The sequence below is a fragment of the Ruditapes philippinarum genome, unplaced genomic scaffold, assembly GCF_026571515.1.
Source record: "Ruditapes philippinarum isolate M1 unplaced genomic scaffold, ASM2657151v2 ctg1139_1_1_1_1, whole genome shotgun sequence".
NCBI classification, from domain to species: Eukaryota; Metazoa; Mollusca; class Bivalvia; order Venerida; family Veneridae; genus Ruditapes; species Ruditapes philippinarum.
Window position 1 is genome coordinate 162,821 of NW_026858655.1, and position 21,772 is coordinate 184,592.

General features: G+C 32.8%; 1 protein-coding gene across 1 annotated transcript in view; it reads left to right on the plus strand.

The window, feature by feature from the left end:
* LOC132753854 (uncharacterized) overlaps positions 1-21,772 on the plus strand; it is a 55,059-nt gene that overhangs the window by 18,306 nt on the left and 14,981 nt on the right. Inside the window, exons 5-8 of the mRNA XM_060744391.1 lie at positions 1,576-1,650; positions 2,359-2,435; positions 5,751-5,961; positions 6,598-6,704. Of these exons, the coding sequence (XP_060600374.1) occupies positions 1,576-1,650; positions 2,359-2,435; positions 5,751-5,961; positions 6,598-6,704 (470 nt within the window). The remainder of the gene's footprint in view (positions 1-1,575; positions 1,651-2,358; positions 2,436-5,750; positions 5,962-6,597; positions 6,705-21,772) is intronic.

The window sequence follows — 21,772 nt, forward strand, 5'->3', positions numbered from 1 at the left end:
ATATTTGACATGTAGATTTGCTTAGCCGAACTCTTCTAATGATTAACACATTATTGCGTTTTGGCAACAAGACTAAGTTGCTTAGTCTTTCAGAGTAATTCAATTTCAAAAGAAGGATCTCTAAATGTTTTAGTGTCACACTTACTTGCTATTAGGTTGATTGTGCTAAAATAAAACTTGTATATATAGGTCATAAGCAGAGACTTGTTTTTGCCAACCAAGTGCAAAGAAAATATTAATGAAACTTAATAGAACTATTTAGGAGATATGTAGTAAAATGCATTTAAATCTTTAATGTCTTTGAGGTCAGATATTGACCATAAAGGATTGCTTTGTTGCATTCGTCTTAATTTTAATTAACACCTTCATTCAGAAGTAACCAATCTTAAATAACTTGTGAAAATTGATTAACATAACTTTGACATCCAGAGCTTACATAGTTTGAATGTATCATCACCATGTGGAAATTTTTTCCAACGCTGCGGTCACAACGCAAATAACATTTGATTGTTTTCTTTAGAATTTATATAGACGATCAGATATGAAAAATATATCATGTTTTAGTGGATATTTATGAAAATGTTAAATATCAAAGTGTAACTACGTTGGTAGAATGTCATAAAACTAATAATGAGCATAATAATATGCAGAAACTAAAGTTGGTTTCCTATATATAAAGACACAAACCACTTTTGGTGGTGAGCTAGCTTTTCACCGACAGGGTTTGTGTGCCTTAAAACGTTATAAGGACCTAAATAAGGAAACCGATATTTCACAATGAAACAACTTTTAACTATCAAATGGTAGGGCTAAACGGTCTAGGACTTAGATATTCGACATTTGGCAATGTATAGTAAAGCTCTAAAAGAAGACTTTGCATGGATTTCTCTACTGGCACGCCTCAATTTGGTAATGTGAACCATCGTTTTTTGTCCCTTAGCTGGATTTAACTTTAAGGTATAAAATTGGGAAACATTGTGTAGGCAGTATAATGTTAAATTATAAAATTGATTGACATCCCTGAAATTAATACATATAAGTTGTTGCATTCTGGACTGTTACAAAGGAGGTTAGTTATAAGTTGGTGACATATTTTTTTGTGTAATTACAATTTAAAATCAAGACCATGATGTCAGAATTGTGCATTTTAAATACTATAATTCATCAACAGTTTTTATTGATGCAGGTTTATATATTAAGATATAATGGATTCCTAACAATTTTGATATTTTAATTACCCAATGACATTTAAACGTTTTTTTTTCCTTTACCGAGTTTCACGCACTTGTAAAATAATGACTAAGTATGCATTGAAATGTATGCTATTATGTCATCAGTTTATACATTTTTGACAAATGTTTTTGTTTATAGTACATTAATATAATTCGTATTTAATCTATTGTTAATCTCTTATGCTTGAAATCCTATTTAATCAACACCAAAAGTGATAGCAAATTTAAGGATGTGAGAAGGCATAATTATGATAATACATGAATTATTGTTTGAGTATGTTAACAGACCAAATCAGTGAACCAAATAAAAGAAATAATGTTTTTTTTTTATTCGAAAATACAGTTGATCCAAGTTATCATGGCAGTGTACAACAGGAAAAGAATGAAGATACAAAAATAAACTCCTCAGTACGTACAGGTAAGATTTAAGCAGATTTTCTTTTGAACATTTTTGAAAAAAGGGTAATCATTTTACATTATGTTAAACATGATTAATTAAGTTTCTCATGTATAAAATACTAAGTCAGTGTAAAAATTAAGGGTAACAGTAAAAGCTTACAAATTGTTTTAGTTTGAAGAAAAAAAAATGATTCTCACATGCAATAATTTATTAAAAGGAATACTTATATAATTCCTTATTACACTTTCCAGATTTTGCTCAGACAATTATAATGAAATTAGAATTTGTACCGATAATTTTACATGGACACTGTATGTTATTTACTGAATATTTAGAGTTTTGACATTGATAACGATACACGTTTCCTTGTCAAAAGATCAATATATCAATAGAGAACATTACGTTGAAACTCTAAAATGTATAATGGACTAACAACTGATCAACTTGTGAAAAATAATTCATGGTCAAAAACTTGAATTGTAGTGTTTCTCCAAAACAACTTATGGTTCTTTTCGAATGCCACATATAATTTCAGAGCCGTTCTTTGTGTCACTGGCCCATACATGTAATTTTATAACAAAATAGAGAAAAACAGAATCCCTTAAGAAAGCGCAACAATGCAACAATGAAAATGTTCTAATGAAATCATTGAACAACTTATGCGTCCTTTTTTGCTATTAGCCTTCATTAATTATAATCTTAATATTTTAATGTTTATTTTTTAAGAAATGACAAACCAGGACTGTACAAAGAAAGAAGGCGAGACAACTAAATCTCAAGAAAAAAAGGATGACAAATTAAAGGTTTAAATATTTTTATCTCGACGTTTTTGAAGGAAAAAAGAGGTATTGTAACAGTCATGGCGGTCCTCTGCAAACATTCATCTTGATCATAACTTTGAATGTTCTTAATGTATTGTCTTCAACTTTTGCCACAACAACCCCTGGGACAAGGCCTTCAAAAAAAAACAAGACTTCACGTGGGCTTTATTCATACATTCATAGCTTCTTAACTGTCTTTTGCTAGAATTAGCTGTAACTTTGGTGGTTTTTTTCTGAATTGATGTCTACTTACTTCAACATAAAACTCGTTAATGATAGACTTTCAAGTCAACCGGACAGAAATTAACCTTCGGTCATAATGACCTTGACCTCGAAGGTCTAATTATTTATTTGTTTTGTTTAACGAGCTAAAACTTTGTTATTTATGAATCAATTGGCCTCATAGTAAAATATAACATTATTTAGGTTAAGACCTTCATGTATTGGTCTTCAGATTGACCTTGACTCGTTCATGACCTTGATCTTAAATGTTATATACATGACCGTAACTTAGTAATTATTCAATGAATTATCCATATTCTTAAACAGCCTTTCGGATAAGGCCTTTTAAAACGTTGTACTGATGACTTTGACCATGAGCGTAAAACGACCTTGATTGTCCAGGTCAAATATTTGATTATTTGCTGAATTGTCATATTTTTATGTACGGATTTTTTTGTATATTAGACAATATAAGATATTTTACCAAATATGCAATTTTATTTATTTGAATTATATTCTGATCATAACTATAATTGACTGTAACTTTGTCATTTATCATTGGATTATCTTCATTACTGAACAAAACAATCTTTTTGAAAAGAGCTTTTATACGGTTAAAGTGCCCTTTACCTTGATGGCCAAGGTCAAATTATGGAGTTTTGACTAAGTCTTCATAATTTTATCATTTATGTAAAGTTTGATTCATACGAGGTCAAAACGAGACTTTTGACCAAACGGACATGTTGAATAATTTAGATATGACCTTGACCTTTAAATGACATTTACCGTCAAGATCAGTCCTATCAAAATAGAAAAAAAACATAAACTTTACTTTCTTTTCTTTGAAAGATATGTTTAAACCATTTTTTCCGGTTTTTGAAAAAAAGAGTAAAAATGTCAAGCATTACCCCGCCAAGAGGTGACTTTTCTTAAGTAGAACTTTATAAATAGTTAATAAAGAAGTTATTTAGAAATAGATCCGCTTACCTTTTTCTGTATTTAACATGAACCAATGACTTTACACATCTAATCACTTATTCCAACATCAGTGGCATATAACGAAATAAAATAAAGTTTACAAATTTTTGATGTTGCCTTGGTGACCTGTACAAAATTGATAAAAATCATGCCACTTGGACCAATATTGGTCCAACCGCAGGGATATCTTGTTATACCCCTGAAAAAAGAAGTTAAAGGAGGTATATTGTAGTCAGCTAGTGGTTTATTGGTCTAACCGCAGGGACAATTTGTTATAATCCCGAAAAAAGAAGTTTATAGGGGTATACTGTAGTCAGCTAGTGGTCGGTCGGTGTGTAAGTTGGTCTTGTCTTGGACATAACTCAGGATATACAAGAGATATCAACTTAAAATTTTGTAATTAGGTTGAGAAGTGCAGTGCAAAAGAATAGTTATTCTGCATTGCCTAATTTTAGAGTAATTGCCCTTTGATCATTATTATACTTTGAAAATTGTCTTGGACATAACTCTGAAACCACAATTGGTATTAACAAGAAACTAAGTAGGTAGACAGATCTCATTGAGAAGAATTGCAGTACATTAAAACTGTTACCCTGCCTTGTGTAATTTTATTTTTGAGTTATTGCCCTTTGTTCATTTTTACACTGTGAGCTTTTTCCGGGTCATAAATCTGAAACTTCAGGAGGTATAAACAAGAAACGTTGCAGGTAGATAAATCTTATTTGGGTAGAAGTGCAGTGCATTAGAAACGTAACTCTGCATTCCCAGATTTGGAGTTACTGTCCTTTGTTCATTTTATTACTATGAACTTTGTCTTGGACATAACTTGGGAACTATAAAAGGTATTAACTTAAAACTTTGTAGGTATGTCGATCTCATTAAGTAGAAGAGCACTGAATAAGAACTGTAACCCTCTAAGCCTAAGTTTTGAAGTTATTGCCTTTTTTATTTTTTACACTTTGAACTTTGCCCGGGACCTAACATGTGAACTATAAAGAATATCAATTTGAAACGTTGCAGGTAGATTAAATGTGCAGTGCATAAGGTCCGTAACCCTCCCTTTCCTAATTTTTGAGGTCTTGCCCTTTGTTCGTTTATCACTTATACCCAATCCAAACTCTGATTTATCGTATTGATGTAATAATTTAAAAACATTAATATTTAAGAAAAACTCTATAAACTATTGCATCCTCCTTGTGTGAAAAAAATATTAACTAAATAAATAACTATTCTGACAAGCACGTGTAGGGGGTATTCGGCACTTGTTACAATTTTAGTTTTTATAAGTGTTTTTTTTTTTTTTTTTTTTTTTTTTTTTTTTTAGTTTTTATAAGTGTTAATCTGATTTGAAACTAATATACCAATAACTGTTTTATTTGCAGCATTTAGCCTCTGCTTGTGGACCTAATCTGATGTAAATTTTTATTCATGCCCATTGCGCTAGGGGTCTCTTAATTTATCTAGACTTGTATAGAAAGGAAACATTTAAATATTCCTGTGTGAACTCATAATGCTATTCGGCTTGCCGCAGGCGTCACTTAATTTAGAATACTGATATAGAAAATAAACATAACTTCAATTTCCAGAAGAATCAATTTGTAGATTTATACAAAATACTTTTATCAGGACTCTCAAGTTAAAATTGTGTCTGCCCCTGGAGTTACTTGATTTTAGTTTTTTTTCCGATGTCAAGTTGGCCTATGCCATTTTTAGTGCTCCTAGACATATTCCGGCAAACAATCGTCCCTTCATCCATTTTTCCGTAGATCAATTACCTATTTTATATATTGAACATAAGTACCTTCGATACCAATTATTGTCTACTTTGTCATCGATTGGAACGTCAGTGCCAACGATGCATCAAAACAACAATATTGCAATTAAGTCACTACATTCGTCATTGAAATACATTGACATACAGGCCGGTGCTGGAAGAGCCCATTTATTGTTAGTGATGTTCTTTAAAAAGATAAATGTTAGGTCGATTTTAGTTTAATCCTAGAAAAGTGCAGATTATATCATATATAGTCATCAGTTATGTGCACTGTTTGTCATTGTAATCGTATTTTTTACCATTAACCTTATCTTTTTGTGTAGATGTTGATAGAGGAAGTAGTACAGAATGAAGAAAAGGGAGATGGAAATGTGTCAATATGGGATTTTGCTGGACAGGATATGTTTTATTCAACTCATCAGGTTTTTCTTTGCAAACGTGCTATCTATTTGCTTATTACTGATATATCTAAAGATATAAATGAAAACGTAGATCGTTGGAGTGAAGAAGAAAGCACAGAGCGCCAAGTTTCAGGTTAGTTCATTTTTTTTTCAAACAAACATCATATTCAAAGTACTAATTATTTACAACTTTCTTTAGAAAAGAAACCAATGCATTAAGACAGGTTCAAGGCTCGAGAAATGCAAAAAACTTGATACTTGAAAAGAATATCGAAAATACTAAGACAATGGTAAAAGTCACACTAAGGCCAATATCTCTGCACCATTATAACCAGACAACCAAAGTTCGATCTTTTGTAACTGTTCAACAAATTCAAACAATCTTTTATTGAAATCAAATTTTTATTTTTTTATGATCAGTGGTGAGCATTTGTGATAATAAACTGTATCTCGTCAGTCTTTTATTATTATTTGCAACAATTTATTAAAGTTTAATTTATTCTTAATTTAACAGAAATGACCCTCTGGTTTACCTCTGAAATATAATAAAAAAATAATAAAAGGTTAACAAGAGCTACGCTACAAATATACACAACAAATGAAAGATTTATCAATACTCTTCTAGGTAACTACATTGTCCATACTGAAATATTTGTCATGTAATAAAACGTTACTTGGCCTCTATTTAAGCTTTATTATTTACGCTCCTTGAATATATTTTTTCCCGCCAATAATCGATCAGATTATAGTAAACATACTTTCATTTTAGAATACATTGACTTTTGGTTGAATTCAATCCACCATTATTGCGGTTACTCTGAGAAAAATGGACCTCCTGTTGTTTTGGTTTGTACCTTTGCAGACAAGTTACAAGAGGTATGTTTTCATTGCTTAATACATATAGAAACGTTTTCGCTCAAATTATTATACTAATATCGTCAGCAAAATGTCATTTAACTTTTTTGTTTTGATAAAATCACTTTTTTGTCATTATTATGTTAAGAAAAACAAGGATACACCAGTCACTAAAATTTGAAAGTTGAAAATGATAAAAATGACTCCATTGACATAGAAATAAGAGAAAACGTAAGTGCAGCTTCAGAATGTGTGGTGCAAAAACTACTATAAGCACAATAACATCATTTTTTTAAACCAAAGTTGAATAGATACATCAAAATTATTTGTTACAAGGAGTATTGAAACAGCATCAATATATTTAGATATTGTATTATCAGTAAGCAATATAATTTCTTAATATACATCGTATATTAAATCTACTTTGAGAAGCCTACACGTAAAGAATATGTTTCTTTGTCCCCTGGGCATATCGCACTTGAACCGTCCGGCTGTCTGTTTGTACATCAAGTTTCATTTTTCCAAAGTTCTTCGTGTACCATTGGCTTCATAATTTACAAACATACTTATAAGTACAAAGTACATGATCTGGGCAACTTGTATAACACCGGTTAAATTTTTTTTTTCAAACGGAAAATATCGATAGGTTTAACCTTAACCGGCAAATTGGATATATCTTAAGTTCTGTCTGTACATATGGCTTCATAATTTCCATACATACTTATCAATACAAAGAACACATTTTTGCCACGTTATATTACTGTGCTATCCATATTTCCCAATTATTTCCCTTTTAATCACCTTGAAAATAGGACCTTGTAAGGTCACCCTTTTCAAGAAAGTTTGATTTATATGAAATTTCTCCTAACTACTTAATAGACGTGTTTTGACGGGTTTTGCCTCCCTTTTTTTGAGGCCTCAAACAGTGAAAAAATGCTCTCTTTAAGCCCAAAACACTGATTTTCGTTTAAGAAAGAAATGTGTTAAAAAAAGTAATCACCTTTTTGGTGCTGCCCCCATCAAAATGGTACATCAGAAGGGGGATGTGTCCCCTTCTGTTTGGGAGGGGGGGGTGAATGGGGGCGGCAGTTCCCTACATCGCCGAGAACATTTTGGACATGTGACAGGCTAAAAATAGCCTCAGGTCGATCTTAAGGTAACGCGTAACCAACGCTGAAAAGCCTTTTACTCTATCGCAATCCATTGAGAAGTTGCAACACTTTGAAATCAGTTTTGAAAGAAAAAACAATGCAAAATAGTGATTTTTCGCAATTTTGAGACGTCCCCCATTGACATGGTAACAGGAAATTTAAGATTGAGCATGCTGTTACAAAGGCAACATTAGTGCCAAATTTTATCAGCATTTTTCATAGTTTTTAGCAGTTTGAACTTGTAACATGATGCTTTTCAATGAAAACGGCCATTTTTTACAATATGCTCAAGCGGTAAAATGTTTATTTAAGATATCTTCTATGTCTTCTATGTAGGTATATTTTTCCAATGGTTTCTAAGTTTTGGTGGAGTAAATGCTCATTTGGGTCAAGATCATTGATGTAAAAAATAATTATATTCAATTTCGTTTATACAACCTCTAATTTTAAGTTGATGTATTTCATTTTTAATACTGACATGCTAAGAAAGGTCAATTTCCTTTTAGTTTAGTTAGGGGTCATTTGGGTCAAAGGCAAGATCACCATTGCCAAAAAAATGTATTTTTACTGTTTAACATGTATGACATTTTTCTTTTTTACAAATGTCTTTTCTATTTTGTTGGAACAATAATGAGATCTTCTACCTTTGCAAAAAGTCAGGAGTCAGTAAGGTAAAAGAAACCAGTGCAAAAAAAGAAAAGATTTTTACAATTTTTCCCATGTAGCCTTTTTTATTAATAGATGTCTTTCATCTTTGGTAGGAAGATGACTTGCATGGTCTACTTCGTTTAGATTGCTCAGTGTGGTAAGGCCATGGGTGCCAATAATATATTTTTTAACATTTGCTCATGCAGCCTTTATCTTATGTCTTATGTTTTTGTTATATTTGGAAGGATGCTAGAGCTTCTTCTTTATGATTGGACAAGAGGTCAGTAACGTCGAGGCCATCAGTGCTAAAAATATTTTTTTACACTTTTGCCAAAACAGCCTTTATCTATTGGTGATAGTTTTTCATATTTGGAAGGATCATACCTTGGATGGTCCAGTTTTTGGAGTCACAAGGTCAAGTTCACTTGTGCTTACAATAGGTGTTTTACACTTTTCCTTATACAGCTTATGAATATTTGGAAGGCACGAACTAAAATATACTTCTGCTGTTCCATTAATTTTGAATGGAACTGAGGTCACTGAGTTCAAGGTCAAGGACATGCATTTATATATATTTCATATATTTTTTTTCTAGGTTGAATATCTTTAAGCTAAATAATCTGCAATTACATGCCAACTTTTACTTTTTTACAATAAAATACGTCATGACTATGTTTATATCTTTTGGCAGTTTTTATGTCCGTTAAGTTTGAGTGAATGGGTAAACCTGTTTTGAAAAATTGTGAAAAAATATCTGCATCCGGGGGGAAGGGGGTGTCTAGCAAACACATTCTTGTTTTTTAGTTGTCCTCTACCGGTTCACTAGGAGGGAACTTTGCGTTTACCCTCCGTCCGTAAGTATGTCCGTCCACAAAACTAGATCCCGCGATTGAGCAAAAAGTACTGAAAATATTTTATGAACTTTGACATATGGGTAGATGGCAGTCTGAAGATTATGCACGTTTCTTTTAGTTCTTCCTATGTTGAAAGATTTGCTAGCTATGCAACAAATTTAATAAAATATGACAAATCTAACACAACATTTGGATCCCGTGATAACACAAAAAGGATATAAAATATTGTTTAAGAAACTTGAAACCGCCTCCGTGGTCGAGGGGTTAGAGTCGATGACTTCTTATCCAGGTACTTCTCTGGCGTGGGTTCGATCCCCGGGAGATGCTTTAGTAGTAAACGCGGAGGAAGGTAATCTAGTCCTGGTGTAACTCTCCAGGAACAAAGGTAAGGAAAGTACCCGCCTATATGAATGAAATACTGTTGGGAAAAGGCGTAAAATCAAACAAACGAGAAACTTGAAAAATTAGAATATGGCAGTCTGGGGGTTATGCGCGTTTCATTTTATTCCTATGTTAAAAAATTCCGTTGCTATGGCAACAAATATACTTTAAATATGGCAAATATTACAATATAATTTATGTGATAACTCTAAAGTACTGAAACTATTTTATGAAATTTGAAATATGGGTAGATGGCAAATGAAGATTTTGAACTTCATCTTAAGCTTAACTATAGGAAGAATTTAAGAGCTGTCCTACTCAGCGACCGTGTCCAGATTTCTGACTATAAGTTTTAATTTCTTACGGTATTTACTTCATACTGCAAATATTTGTTTCTGATCACCAACCACATCATTTATGACAAGGATCATTACTTTAAAACATAAGAAGTACCACCACCCCTTGAACTTAAAATGTTCATGAACTAAAATATAACTTCTTTTTTTCCCTAGTAATTCTATAAAAACTAACTTTAAATATATGTTTCTTATCATCAAATAAATCATGTGTGAGAAGATTCAATACTCCATTTGGACTATTTCCAGAATTATGTCCCCCTCGAACTTAGATTTTTTTCTAGAAATTATCATTTACTCAAACTTGTTCATTTCTTACAGGATTAACTTTAAACTCCCACATCATTATAGTATGACAACGTCTAGCATTCATCTTTCCAGAATAATTTCCTCCTTAAACTTTGCATTTTCCTTATTCATTCTTGAACTATTTTATTTCTTCATGGATTTACTTTTAAATTAAAATATATGTTCATTATCATCACCTACATCTGATGTGATTAGATTTATAAGTCTAATCCTCGGTTTTGATGATTATTTAACTTTTAAATTTGGATTTATTTAAGAATTATTATAATCTACTTTAGACTTAAGATAATTGTTCTTTGTCATCACTCACATTATGTACGACAATGTTCCTAAAACTCTGAAAAAGTTATGGTCCCTCTGGAGCATTAATCATAACAGAATAACATGAAAATTGCAGACTCGGTTTGGATGAGTTTGGACATGAGGGATATTGAAAACAAATAAAACATCCCTTATGGCCCCTAGCACCGGCTCGAACGATACTCAGTTTTTATCATTGAAAAGTGTTTGAATCAATGACCCAGACAGACCTTGCAAATATAACAACACTGAAGTGAAGAACGGGGCAATATTTTACAGCTGCCCCACAACACATGAGACTTGATAATCATAAGTCTTTATTTCAAGAGTTATCTCCTCTTTAGTTTTTGAAGTTATATTTTGGTAACAACTCGGGCTGTTTAAAATTAAAGCTCTTTCCTGATATCACTTTTAAATGGCTTGAAACGTAAAGACCATCGAGTCCACATCCCCTGCGCACCTTTGCTTTATAATACTTTTTGTCAATCAATAAATTGTTTTTTTTCTCTGTTTCTATGATTTCGTTTTATGCATCATAAAAGCAGTAATTCCACCCGTGCTCCTTGTGCCCTTACCTGCTTTTGGTTTGGGTCCTCTGGGCACCTTGCCGATGGTCCTGTGTTGCTGGTTGTGCTGTGAGTTTCATTCATTGAACGTCGCCCTTATTTGTTGATCTTGTTTTTCATATTTTGGAACTTTATAACAAATCTACTTAAAACAGAGAAAAGTTGAAACAAACTATCATACTCATCCTGAGCCAAGATATTTAGTTTATCTGTTGTATAAATAAGAATTGCCTTATCAGGCAGGGAAAGTGAACACTGTACTATAATACAGACAAACTAAGAACTAAAACGATTCATGTTCATTCATGTCTTCCACAACGGCATAATTGATCGTGACCTAGGGTTCTAGCTGGTAGGGGACTTTTGCATTCCTTGCAATACTATCATAATTAGTTTTTTTTTCTTTGATAATATTTTTCTGTTCTTGCGTGTCAACATATTGACACTAATATAACAAAGAATGTTTCAGTATATTTTGATTGTATCTCTAACATAACAATACAAGTAATGTGAAGTCATTCCATTATAAAGGGATAATGAATTATGAAACAGAAAATAAAACTCTCTTAAAGGTACGTTCTTATTGCATCATGTTAGAAAAATTGTAAATAGTAGAGTAGTAAATTGAGTTACTGCAATCTGACTGTTTATAGCCTTAGTAAACATCTAGATCGGTGCTTTCTGTGTACAATGCTGGAGTGACTTGATTGTGACGGGTGGCTGCGTTTCTGTAAACGTTGCCCTTGCCTTATAGATCTTAATTCTCATTTTTTGTGCCCCTACTATGGGGGGGGGGGGCGGTTCATAAAGATTTACCCGTGTCCGTTTGTCCATCCGTCCTTTAGGGTTATTTAATAGAAGTAAGGGGGCCATGTTACTGGTAAACAGAACAAAAAGAGAACAATAGAGTTCATTCCGTAACAATCGAATAAGGGACCATGGCCCTCTATTAAACAAAAGAAAATAACAAAAGAAATGGCCCCTTTTGCATTTTGTTATAGTTAGAAAATGTCTCTATTTCTACTATTTTGCTGATGCAAAGATGTTATACAGGCGAACTCAACTATTTAAAACAATAGATACCATGTGAATAACCGTTGATTTTTTCAGTTTTGCTTCGCTCGTAATACACGGATACGAAAGTCGTGTATTTGCAGTTCATATATGGGCTGATTAAAAGTGATATACTGAGAGAAAAAAGTTTAGCAAGTTCGGAAATATTTCACTGGTTTATTGAAACTATACCAATTTGACTTAAACCAAGTACATAATTGAATAAAGCATTTAGTTTTCAATTAGTTTTAACAATAACTTGTCAAAACCCTGTTGCCTTAGCTCACTGTACAGCCTGAAAGACGTTAGGGGTAAGGCGTCAAAATTCACAAGGAGTTCAGTATTTAGTGTGCCTTGCCGCACGAAGCCTATTTCTCACAGTTCTGAGGCACACCCTTGTCCCAGTAGTATTCATGAGATCTCGGGCTATCTTCCCACTGGACATAAACCGGTTACGTCGAGAAAGCGTCGTGATGTGACGGTCTTCGCGTGGCGTTGTTTTCCCGTGGTCTGCCTGATCTGGGTCTGTCGTTGACTCGTCCTGTTTGCCTCAGACGGTTTCTAACGCGACTAATTGTAGACTCATGGCGATTGAAATGCCGAACGACAGCTCTTGCCGTCATACCAGCGTGGAGCATACCTACAGCTCTTTGAAGTTCTTCTAACGTCATTCCTTGGCGACTCCCCATTGGAATTTCTTCGGGTTTTAAACTGGTTATTTTGTTTGTGGTAACAGCTCAAAACAATGATGAACATTACTCGACTCTACACGCTACCGAAATTGCCGTGCTTACGTTGCACGTGATTTTCGAGTTTCTTACGCTTCGCTGATAAAATACATGGTTTTCGAACAAACACAATAGATGTGTTAAGAGCATCGATAAGTACATCATTTACATATAAAAACGTCTTCATTCGAAAGCTCAAAAAGAAAAAATAATAGTTGTGAAAAACTTGCTAAACTTTTTTATTTCAGTATATATAATTGACTTTAGAATAATGCGTTCTTTGATTAAACTGAGTCGAGCATTTGATGATCAAACTTGCTTATTATTTACTTACTTCAAAAGATTTCATTCCGTGCAGAAACCTGGCTGTCATGGCAACCGAAAGAAATAATAACAATAAATTTGAAAAATCTTCTTGTAAAAACCCAAAGGCCTAGAGCATAGATATTTTGCATAAGGTGTAGTCTTGTAGGCCTCTACAAAGATTGTTCAAATTATAGCCCTTGGGTCATTGATATTTACTATGAACATTTAAAAAAATCTTAAAAGATTGTCTGAAGGGACTAGGCTTAAAGCTTTGATATTTGATATAAGATATCATATATAGGTCTTCTACCAAAGTTGTCCAAAGTAAGCCCTGCCCCGAGGGTTCATTGGTTTTCCTTTTATGTATAATGTAAAAACTTAAAAAATCATCTTCTCTGAATTGACAATGGCTAGAGGTTAGATATTTTGCAAACCAAATTGTGAATAAACTTCTACCAAGATTGTTCATATATAGCCCTGGAGTCAAAATTTGGCCCGCCCCGGGGGTCATGGATCTTCACTATGTACATATAGTAAAAAAATAAAAATCTTCTTTTCTAAAGTACGAGGCTTCGAGCTTTGATATTTAGTATGAAATATCACCTATAGGTCCTCAACAAAAATTGTTCAAATTTTACCCCTGGTGTCAAAATCGCCCTTGGTGGATAGGTTTTCCTTACATGTTTATCGTTAAAACTTAAAAACATCTTCTTGTTTGAATTTTCAATGGCTAGAGTTTATATATTTTGGGTAGTGGACCTCTACCAAAATTGTTAGCGTCAAAATTGGTCCCTCCCCGTGGTCATAGATTTTCATTATGTACATAATGCATGTATTTATAGTAACAACAGAAACTTAAACAAATGTTTTCTGAAAAGAAGAAAGCTACAGCTTAGATATTTGACATGAAACCTTGTCTGGTGGACTTGTATCAAGATTGTTTGAATTTAACCATTGAGTCAAAATTTTGCCTTGCCCAAAGGAACAGTGACCTTCATTATTTTCCTTTGATGAAAAGCCATGAAATTTGGACCATGAGCATAGTTTGGGATGTAAAATTGAACTTTAATAATCACATGAACTATGTTTTGACATGCGACCTACTTTCTTGTCCTTTGTTTCATGTTTAGTTCATGTTTAGGAGAGGTCACTAAAATGCTATGACATCCGAAAAAATGTGTACTCTTTATTGAATTACATCGCACTTTACTATAACAACATGGAAATGTACGAAGAAAGAAATCATATTGTTTAAAACAAAAAAAACAATATTCTAAGTAAATTAAACGTTACACTTAGGGCAGTTAGTTTTTAAAAATGAGCTTTTGTAAAAGATTACTACGGGTAAAACACCAAAAAATTGTTGCTGCCCGGTAAAAACATTAGTGCATGCTCAGGCCGTCACTGATTACTGACATCATCGTGAATATTTTACTATTTAAACTCGCTGACAATGATATTGATAATAATAAAGGAGCATATTTATGTGAATATGTATTGCACTATGATCAATTTCTGTCCAAACCATATGATTTTTGTATTTCACAAGATATGTATATAGAGTTCCAGTTCAATCCAGTGTAAGTAAGTCACAAATCATGGGAAGTTGGGGGATGTTTATACAAAAACGTTTGTTCCAGCCATCTTTTTCATTTTGATGAAGCTAGAAATAAGGGCATTGACATAAAGTCTTGTAATATTCTTTATAAAATTGTATATATTATGCCGTTCTGATCATAAAGGCCAAGCACTGGATTGATAATTGTTACAAGGAGCTTATACGTTTGATAAATGATTTTTTTCCGCGGGGCAAGATACATTCATAGATAATACAAATATGTAATATAATTTTACTGTAACAACAAGACGGAAATTCACGGAATAAAAATATTGTTGTCTTCAAGTCTGTGTAATATTTCGATATTTAATTCTTGTAACAAGTTTAAAATGATTTGTTTTATAACAAGGGCTGTCTTCAACATAGAACTTTTCGAAAAACTATTGTTACGGCGATTAACGCAGTTTTTATAATAATTATGTATATATTTTGTTTTCTTCACCACGAGATTAATTGGGCGGGGCGATAAACCATTTGGTGTCAGGTCAATTACCGACAAAAGGTCATTGGATATTCAAATGTCTCAGACCGAACAACACCATGGTATATATTTTGTGTATATACAAGCGGCGTTGGACTGTAACGTCATAAATTACAACGGAGCACTTGGTACAGTTCTTACATTGCATAGAATTACATCATGTTTCATAATTGTACTATTTCTGATCCAACTTTGGTTAAGGCCTTTATGTTGCCAGCCTCACAGACTTAATTCTTGGGAATAAATACCAACAGTTGATAATTTTATAGGTTGTCACATTTACGATTATGCTTTCATTTATTAACAACATTTCGTTTGTTTTTGTACGTTGAATGAAAAAGTGGCCTTTCTTTTACATGTTCAAAAGACATAATATCGAAAGCATAAACATATTTATTAAGTCTAAAATATTATCATCTTATTGTACTTTTTTTTTATAAAATACCCACTGCATTAAATTTACGCAATATATGATTTATGACAGTGTCCCGTTATCAAAAAATGATGCATGATTTGCTTACTTGTCAACACAAATAGTAAGCATTCCAAAGAATTGTCTCTTTTATGCATTTATATAATTGAAATTTTACATTAGTTGTACAATCAGGTAATATACCGATACACAGTGTTTGAACTTAAAGTATGTACATGTCCCTACTATATGGTTTTCATTTTGATAAAGATACCTTAATGAATACAGCCAAACTTTAAAATACTTTATACAAAACTGAATTAAAAATAATGGAAAACACCGACTTCATTTGTATTGTCCGACTTATCTCAGATATACATGTACTTGTATTTATTCTGACTGACAACCGGCCTGAGGTGTCTAAAATTGAATATAACTTTAAGTTTACATTCGTCTCTACATTGAAGTGAATATCTTATAGAGATATCAAAGTGACTAATGTCAAGTGTACGAACTGATCATCTTGAAAAAAACATCGTGAAAAACACTTATTTCATTTACTGCCCGCATTTTACCTAGCAAGTCATGTATAATGTTCACTCTGACGGATAAAGGCACAGATATATCTATAAATACATTTATTAATCTTAAAGGATATATGTGTATCTTCAATACTACCCATGTTTCATAAACAAATAGGGCTACACTTAATAATTAAACATTATAAAACACCTATTTTGTTTGTTTTTGTCCGAATTTTCTTAAGCATACATTCACTTGCAAAAAAGGTCTTGTTTTTTTATAGTGTCACCCCTACTGAAAAGGCCAGCCATTTTTGACTAATGAGACACCCTTTGCTTGAATACCATGTACCTCCCAACTCCTACCACTATGCCAGGCGCTTGACGGATAGAAATCGGTAACCATTCATTTTAACTACCTTGCGGCTCACAAAGCCGCCATTCCGGAACGTTGATCTTTTCAGTTTTGCTTCGCTCGTACTACACGGATACGAAAGTCGTGCATTTGCAGTTCATATAAGAGCTGATTAAAATGATATAATTGACTTTTGAATAATACGTTCTTTGATTAAACTCAGTCTAGCATTTGATGATCAAACTTGCTTATTATTTACAAAGCGTTCTTCCATTATGCCCTTTAATAGGGATTATTTAAACAGACACCAAATAAAAAATTCAAAGTTTTTTCTAAACTTATGAGTAGAAATAGTTCAAACATATCGTTGATAATGAATAGATCATGAAAGATTTGACCGATGCATGCACAAAGTCAGTACCAAGCCGCCACGTGATGGACCTGACAGAAGTGGACAAAAATCAGCAAATACAAAGTGATTATTATTACAAATTTTACCTGACCGGAACTCGAATCGGAATGTCGGAATACTTTTCCGCGGCTCTAGCGACAGAACTATCCGGTTGCTTACTCATCTTTTTTTCTATATCATGCTATTTTGAAATTCGTCCTCTACTTTCTCGCGGTTAAAGAACAACGTGAAGAGCTATATACAGTCACGACCCCCATTGGTCGCCAAAGAAGAATGTACAGACTTGAATTGCCTTTTAGCAGCTCTACCGACTGAACTATCCGGCCGATTATCAATCTTCTCTCCTAAATAGTGAACAGTTTTAAACTATTTTATGTTGTATAGATAAATATATTTAGAATACTCTATGTCTTCATATTTTCTTTTACCCCGGACATGGTTAATTCTAAACTGTTGGAAGTAAAACATAATGTAAATTAAATAGATTGATAAACGGAGACATTCCTGAATTAAAACTATGACAACACTTAATTTTCTTCATACATTTGCAAAGTGGCCAATTCCCGCTTTATTAATTTATCATTTTTTTCTTTTTTTTTTTAAATCGAAGTCACATACATACATACGTATAAAACAATTTATGAAATATATTAATATCCTATCAAATCCTATTCATATATACGTTCCCTCTTTCTTTATTCCTCATTTATTAATCTTTAATCATTGCTTTCTTTTAACCTAATATTTTTCAGCCTTATCACAGCTCTATGCACTGTGCAACTAAGAATTTTGATATAAAAAGTATGTATAGCATTTAGGATTGTCGACTGTCAAAACACCAACTCTCAATTTCTAGCATTCACCTGCCTTTTATATTGACTCGGGACTGCTTGTGCCCTCTGTCGTCTTCAATATCTTGCAAACGCTTGAATATATTACTATTATTAAATAAATCATTGCTTACCTATTCAATATACGCTACTTTTGTACATAATCCGGTAATTACATGACTCTATAACCATTGCCAAAATGAAGATTATCTTACCTTTTCTACTTTAAATAATACAACTGCAAACTTCTATTTATTCTAAATTGAAAAGTAAAAGGTGATCAAATCAAGAAATAGCGTTAAACATATTTGATACCAACTAACAAATTCAAGTTTATAAGAATTCTCGCCAGAAAGATATTTCTTTGATTCCAAACAAATGATGTGTACTTAAAAAGAAGCTGTAACTTTTCCATTTTACCGCTACAATATTAAAGTTCAGTAGACGTTAAATATTTGAATTGAATGGCAATGTTTTAGGCAAGTATCCTGATCAAGTTTGATGACAATTGAGTAAAAAAATGTGACCTCTAATGTTAACAAGGCTTACCCATATTTGGGCAGTGTGACCTAGTTTTTGACCCCAGGTGATCCATATTCGAACATGTTATAGAAATCATCAAAATATAAAACGTTAAGACCAATTTTCAGGATATTTGGATTACAACAGTAGCCACTACAGAGTTCACAATATTTTTCTTTTTAAGCTCCTGTGACCCATTAATATCAGAGATAACCAATTTTCGAACTCCTTTTACTAGATAAGCATCCTGAACATGTTTTATCACAATGAGTTAAAAATGTTACCATTTAAGTATTAACAAGGTCTTTCCATCGTTTGGCGGTGTGACCTAGTTTTTGAGCCCAGGTGACCCATATTACCTAGAAATCACCAAAAAAAAAAATCAGATCAATTTCCAGGATATTTGGATCAAAGGATTATACCTATGCAATTTCCGATGATTTAATACTTAAATTATGAAAAATAAATTTATTTAAGTTTGTAATACAAACTATAAACTATAAAAATTTGTACTTAACTATGATACCCACTCACATTTAAGCGGTATTTTGCTTGTCACATGAAATGGTAAAATTTTGAATATAGAAATAAACTTTTTTGTGGCATTTTAATTATATTACTGAATAGATGTACAACTGTATATGCCGCATTAACAAATTGCATTTATCTACATGTAATAAAGTGGGATTATGATATGTTATCCTAAGGCATCAGTTAAGCTAATCATCCCTGTCCTTTGTTTTCTGTGCTTTAAGCGTTTTGATTTATCGTTGTGTTAAAACACGATACCATTTTGTTTAGATCACTGCAACTTTTGTTTACAAAATAGGTTTGTTTCAAATAGAATAATAAATGCTTAATTACATACATTATGAACGAACATAGTCGTTTATTTTCTCTTATTGTCTTAAACTGTGAGATGTTTGACAAATGTGCTAATGATATCATGACGCCATCCTAAGATGTTCTATTTATATCCCTTCCACGGTAAAGACAGAGTTGAGCAATGAAAAAATATAATGTAAATTTACATAATATCCTTCGTCACGGATATTAAAAATGTGCAACAATAGCGGTGCTTGCGTGATTTTCTCTTCCTGTGAATGTTAACATGTGTGTTCTGTTAAATTAAATAAGAATGTATCATAGAAACGCAATAAATAAATGAATAAATAATCGGAATTTTTTCATTTAAAAAGACCGGAACCGAATATTAGCTGAAAAACTTTGAACGTTAACCTTCCTATCCGATTTTTTAAGCAAAAAAGATATGGATGAATTTTCCCATTATGTTATTCCCCCATAACACACTAATGGGGGTATTTCTCCAATTGGGCGCCGTCATGACAAAATGACCCTTCGGGCAATTTTCTTCGATTTTTTGGTTTCATAATTTTCATAGAAACCAATTATTACAGATGATTTTACTTTTTATTTGATGAAAATAACTTGAAAAATGACAAAGATATATCTTTTTATGTACATAGACCAATGTGTTGCTCCGACGTCGACGACGACGTTTGTTTAAACGTTGAACGTTTTAAAGAACGTCGTGGTTTATTGCCGAATTGCCTTGTGTTAAGAATGGATTGTGTAAGAACCAATAAAGACAGTAACTCCAAATGAATTTATTTTACAGTCCTATGAAGTTACAAACTTCAAAATCATAAAAATAAAACGATAACGGAAGAAATCACATAAACGGATCAGCACTTATGTACCCAGTATATTGGTTAATTTACGATTAACAAAATTTTATAACTTGAAATATATAGATCATTCTTATATCAAATAAATATCTAGTTTATTGATAACAAATCTAAGGACTAAACATACAGACAAAGATAATGCATGTATACATTTGTACATGTAAATCTAAATTGTCATTCTTCCCGTAACGGTGGGCACGTCACATCACGATACGCCTGACGTACAAAAGGTCGTACATTTTTGTACAGGTATTGCTGCCTTGCGCGGGAAAGTCCACCCGGTAGCAAAACTGCAGGGAGAATATCTTCTGGTACTGTAGCATTTCTCTTTAGGATTGTGACCTGCTGCTCTACGTCAGTTAAGCGCTCTTTCACGTATACAGCATCCTTCGTAACACGGAAATAGTGATACCGCTGTATACCCCTTAATGGTAAAAAGAAGCGCGGCAAAAATGTCTTCCAGTCATACCTGTAACATATGTTGACTAGTTAATATTATGTCAATCATAAACTACTTGATAATTTACAATGACAAGCAATCATTAATACACGTACAAGTAATATGACAGCATATATGCCGAGCGCCGAATTGAGCTCTCTATTAATTTGTTTAGTTGTTTTATTGTACAAACTTATTTAAATGGGGTGTAAATTTTAGAAATTCAAAATTTGTAATAGAATACCAAGTCCAATTCTGACATCCATCCTCCTTGCGGAAGAGCACGGGGAAATTGCTTGAAGCAGACTTTCTCACGACAGATGCCACCTGCGAAATACTGTCGCAGTCCGTGCGTCTATACAGCTTCTTGATATGTCCAAATCCTCCATCCACAAGACACCTGGAATCGAAAAAAAAACTATATGAGCCGTATCATGACAAAACCAACATAATGGGTTTGCGACCAGCATGGATCCAGACCAGCCAGCGCATCCGTGCAGTCTGATAAGGTTCTAACTGTTCGCTTACCAAGTCTATTACAAGTAGAGAAACTGATAGCGAACAGCATGTATCCTGATCAGACTGCGCGGATGCACAGGCTGGTCTGGATCCATGCTGGTCGCAAACGCACTATGTTGGTTTTGTCGTGACGCGGCTCATATAAAAATTGCTTATTTATAGTTTATGTTGATTTATTTTTATTTCTATAGGAACATGATGATTGCAAGTAGATTTGTTCTGGAATAATCGATTTGTTCGACAGTGTTTTAGTTTTAATCTTATGGCCAGATTGTCTCTATGGCATGCATAAAATATGCCCGCTGGTGTGCAAGCACATACATGTTTAAACACATAAAAAATAGCAAATGATCGTTTTGTGCAGACCAGAATTATTGTAGAGGACTGTCATAAACTAAAATACAATATATTTTTATTTCAACATTTAAACAAAACTTAAAAATTAAAAACTATGCTTTGTAAAATGTAGCATTTTGAATATAAAACGGAATGTTCAGTGCTTTACTATTATCTAATTAAAAAGACATTTACGGAAAAATACTCACAACCACAGTTGTCAGCGTGCATGATGCAAGCTTTCTCTCCAAATCCCTGGTTTTCGAGGCAATGATGTAGCATA